Source organism: Oncorhynchus nerka, linkage group LG28 (assembly GCF_034236695.1).
Source record: "Oncorhynchus nerka isolate Pitt River linkage group LG28, Oner_Uvic_2.0, whole genome shotgun sequence".
NCBI classification, from domain to species: Eukaryota; Metazoa; Chordata; class Actinopteri; order Salmoniformes; family Salmonidae; genus Oncorhynchus; species Oncorhynchus nerka.
Window position 1 is genome coordinate 69,460,037 of NC_088423.1, and position 4,602 is coordinate 69,464,638.

Here is a 4,602-nt window from a genome sequence, read left to right on the forward strand (position 1 = left end):
TCATATGAAATAATCCCTCTATATTCTGGAAGGAGTATACCTCCCTATAGACATATCTCACAAAGTATAACAATGAATACAATTATCCAGGTTATGTAAGGACCGACGCTGGAGAAGAGAAGCAGGTACAGGGAGTCGAACATTTAATATGGAACAGACATCAAACGGAGACAGCGTCAGAACCGGCAAAGACAAACAAACATTAATCCTGAAGCAGGGAACACAGCTTGGTAACAAACAGATATAGTAATAACACAGGTGATTGAGTCCAGGTGAGTCCAATCATTGCTGAAGCGCGTGATGAGGGAAGGCAGGTGTGCGTAATGATGGTGGCAGGAGTGTGTAATGCTGGGAAGCCTGGCGCATTCGAGCGCGAGGAGGGGGAGCGGGTGCAGGTGTGACAAGTTATTGTTTTTCTTGCCTCTGAAAAACAGGCTTCTCACGGTTAACGAGACAGGATTATGGAAGGCTGGCCACATGAGACTAGCTAATAATTAACAGGGGTGAATAAATAACTTTTAATCCCCCCTTTATAAATAAGTGTACATTATATAAGTGTATGTATATGACCCCTTTACCTTTTATATTTAATATATTTATATTTAATTATATTTTATAATTAAGTTGACATTCCTCTTTTATTCACATTACCCTTTTATATTACATTTTTATATACACTACCCTTTTACAGTATATTACCCTTACATTACTCTTTTATAATTTATTAAAATAATGGCCAAAACGTAATTAACTGGGCCCTAGGTTGGTAAAATACAAATACGTTTTTTTGACAGTGGCTACATTCTCAGAAAAACAATATTACATAACAAGATCAAGCAAGAGTTTAATTATAATCCTCTTTGAATAAGCTTCACTGAAGAATTCATCTGTGAATGCTCTTGTATGATCAAAAGCTACAACTGTTTGGCTTGTGGGATACAGTTAATTTAGCAGACAAATCATTGTTACAGTGAATTAATTGTCCTACTTTCCAGCTTCTAAGACCATCTCTTTGTATTAGAAAGGTGTCTTGAGATTAGCTTTTAAGTCTGTTAGACACTGGGAGACTTAGTTGGGGACTTAAAACTTCTTCAGGATTGGTGGGTCCCCTGCGGGACGGTTGCGCTAACGTAGGCTCATGCGATTAGCATGAGGTTGTAAGGAACAAGAACATTTCCCAGGACATCGACATATCTGATATTGGCAGAAAGCTTACATTTTTGTTACTCTAACTGCATTGTCCAATTGACAGTAGCTATTACAGTGAAATAATACCATGCTATTGTTTTAGGAGAGTGCACAGTTTTGAACATGAAAAGTTATTAATAAACAAATTAGGCACATTTGGGCAGTCTTGATACAACACTTTGAACAGAAATGCAATGGTTCATTGGATCAGTCTGAAACGTTGCACATTTCAGACTGCTGGTGCGGCAGGGTAGCCTAGTGGTTAGAGAGTTGGACTAGTGACCGAAAGGTTGCAAGTTCAAATCCCTGAGCTGACAAGGTACAAATCTGTCGTTCTGCCCCTGAACAGGCAGTTAACCCACTGTTCCTAGGCCGTCATTGAAAATAAGAATTTGTTCTTAACTGACCTGCCTAGTTAAATAAAGGTTTAAAAAAAATACAACATCTAAATTGCACCTCGGCTGGACTTACATTATGGCCTTTCTCTTGCATTTCAAAGATGATACAAAAAAAAGACAAAAACGGTTGTTGTTTTTTCTTTGTATTATCTTTTACCAGATGTGTTACAATATGTTATATTCTCCTACATTCCTTTCACATTTCCACAAACTTCAAAGTGTTTCCTTTCAAATGGTACCAAAAAAATGCATATCCTTGCTTCAGAGCCTGAGCTACTTTCAGGCAGTTAGATTTGGGTATGTCATTTTAGGCGAAAATAGAAGATAAAGGGTCCAATCCTTTTTAAGTCGGTCAGAGTCCACCTGATACAACAACAAGAGTTGATGTTTTGCATTCTGTTCAACCTGCCGTCTGATTTCTCCTATCATTCAGATGAAAGATGGCAAGCTACAATGGAAGCATAAGCTCATACCTTCTCATATCTTTACTGGTTGCTTCTTGGAGAATCTACGATGGTGGGAAAATTCTGGTATTTCCCTTAGAAGGTAGCCACTGGGTGAACATGGACATTCTGATCAAGGCTCTTCACTCTCAGGGACACACCATCACAGTAGTACGGACAACTCAAAGTTGGTATATTAAAGAAGAGTCTCTACATTACAGTTCTATTACAATACCTGTCATTGATGGTGTGGAATTTGAGGAATTTGTAAAGCCAATCATAAAGAAAGTAATTGATTTAGAGAGAGGAACAAGCTCTGTATTAAACTTTATACGTTTGCAAATCGAGATGTTCTCTGCAATGTCTAAGGTTCATGGACTGGAATGTGACATGGCAACTGCTGTATTGGAAGACAAGGATTTAATGAAGACCCTGGAGGAGAACCAGTATGACCTGGTGCTTACTGACCCAGCATGGGGGACCGGTATTTTGGTGGCTCATTATCTTCAGCTACCTCTAGTCTACAATGTACGGTGGATAACCAGTGGAGAGGGACATTTAGCCATTGCGCCATCCCCCATGTCTTATATTCCAATGACTGGATCAGGGCTCTCACACAAAATGACCTTCACAGAGAGAGTAAAGAATATGATTTTCTATTTGCTTTGGGAAGTTCAGTACAGACTTGTAATCCAGCCACATTACCAGGCTGTTTGTGATGAGTTTTTCCAACCAGGTGTGGACTTCTATGAGTTATTACAGGGGGCTGATCTATGGCTCATGAGAGTTGACTTTGTGTTTGAGTTCCCTCGTCCCACCATGCCTAATGTTATCTATATGGCAGGGTTCCAATGTAAACATGCAAAGCCTCTTCCCCAAGAACTAGAGGAGTTTGTTCAGAGTTCTGGGGTGCATGGAGTCATTATCATGTCTTTGGGGACTTTTGTGTCTGAGTTTCCACATGATATAGCTGATGTGATAGCTGCTGCTTTTGCCCAACTGCCTCAGAAGGTAATCTGGAGACACAAAGGAGACAGGCCAGCTACTCTGGGCAACAATACCTTACTAATTCAATGGATGCCGCAAAATGATCTGTTAGGACATCCAATGACGAGGCTGTTTGTAGCTCATGGAGGAACAAATGGGGTTCAAGAGGCTATTTACCATGGAATTCCTGTTGTGGGTCTACCTCTGTTTTTTGATCAATATGACAACCTCCTTCGTCTGAAAAAAAGAGGAGGAGCAAAGATTTTATCCATGGCAACAGTAGACAAGAACAATAACTTCCTGGAGGCCTTGCAGGAAGTTCTGGATGAGCCATCCTACAGGACGAACATGCAGAGACTCTCCAGGCTACACAGGGACGTGCCAATGGAACCCCTGGACACTGCCCTCTTCTGGATTGAGTTTGTCATGAGACACAAAGGTGCTGCTCACCTGCGTACAGAGTCCTACAGAATGCCTTGGTACTCCTACCACTCTGTAGATGTTGTCCTGATATTGTTGGCTGTTGTAGTAGTGCTTCTTCTTCTTCTTGTTGCAATAGTCAGATATTTAAGCGTTAGAAGTTGCTTGAAAAGAAAGATTAAAAGTGAATGAACAGATCCAATTCTCCACATTCTGGTACACAAAAATAATAGGATAAGTATGAATCAAAGCTGTAATATGTAGCTTTTAGGGTGAACCAACAAAATGCACATAGATATGTGTGTTATAGATCTGTCATTCTCATTGAAAGCAAGTCTAAGATGCCGTGGATATATTCTATGTGCACTATTTCTATGATTCCCGTGTTTAAGTTTAGTTTTTGCGTATTTTACTTTCGGTTTTGTACACCAGCTTCAAACAGCTGAAAATGCAATATTATTCGTTAATTAAGGAAATATATATTTCACAATCTTTAGATGGTACAATGATTATTTACACTAAACGTGTTTGTTTTGTCACATAAACTGAAATTAGGCGAACTATTACAATTTTATCAACCAGGAAATGGCAGAGCGATTTCTGCATAGTGCATCTTTGAATCATGAAAATGTATAATGTTGAATTGATGACATAATAAAATGTTAATGTGTAATTTAGTGTGGAATATATTTATTTGTCAAGTATTTCCAGTTGTTTGTGCATTTTGTGATTCAATGCCACACTGCAAACATTTACTGTATGTGTTAAATTCACAGTGTTAATGTTTTTTTTACTCTGTGTAGGTTAGAAAAATATAAATAAAATCCTACCCATCATTATCAGATTTCACATCATGCTCTATTGCAGGTTGATGTTTAGAATGTTTCAATATCTGTGTTTTTGCATGTACATTGATTGAATTATTGATTTCATGCTACAGAAAGATACATACTTTGCCAACCAGCATAATGTGATTTGCAGGCCTGATGTGGCTTGAAAGCCAACAATTTCAGACCTCTGTGTTAGGGAGAAACTAGGCCATCAAAGAAAGGCCAAAGAAAGGCCATAACATATATGTAATGTATTGTCATAAAGGGTTTAATCTTAATTACATGATAACACTTAGGCACTCACTTCGTAAAGGCTACAGGCCTGGAAGTGAATGA

The 4,602-nt window shown here is 38.7% G+C and overlaps 1 protein-coding gene across 1 annotated transcript; it reads left to right on the forward strand.

The window, feature by feature from the left end:
* Nucleotides 1–88: 88 nt before the first annotated feature.
* LOC115113609 (UDP-glucuronosyltransferase 2A1-like) lies at nucleotides 89–4,275 on the forward strand. The gene has a single exon (XM_065013052.1). The coding sequence runs from the start codon at nucleotides 2,027–2,029 to the stop codon at nucleotides 3,626–3,628; it is 1,602 nt and encodes a 533-aa protein (XP_064869124.1). The 5' UTR covers nucleotides 89–2,026; the 3' UTR covers nucleotides 3,629–4,275.
* The last annotated feature ends 327 nt before the right edge of the window (nucleotides 4,276–4,602 follow it).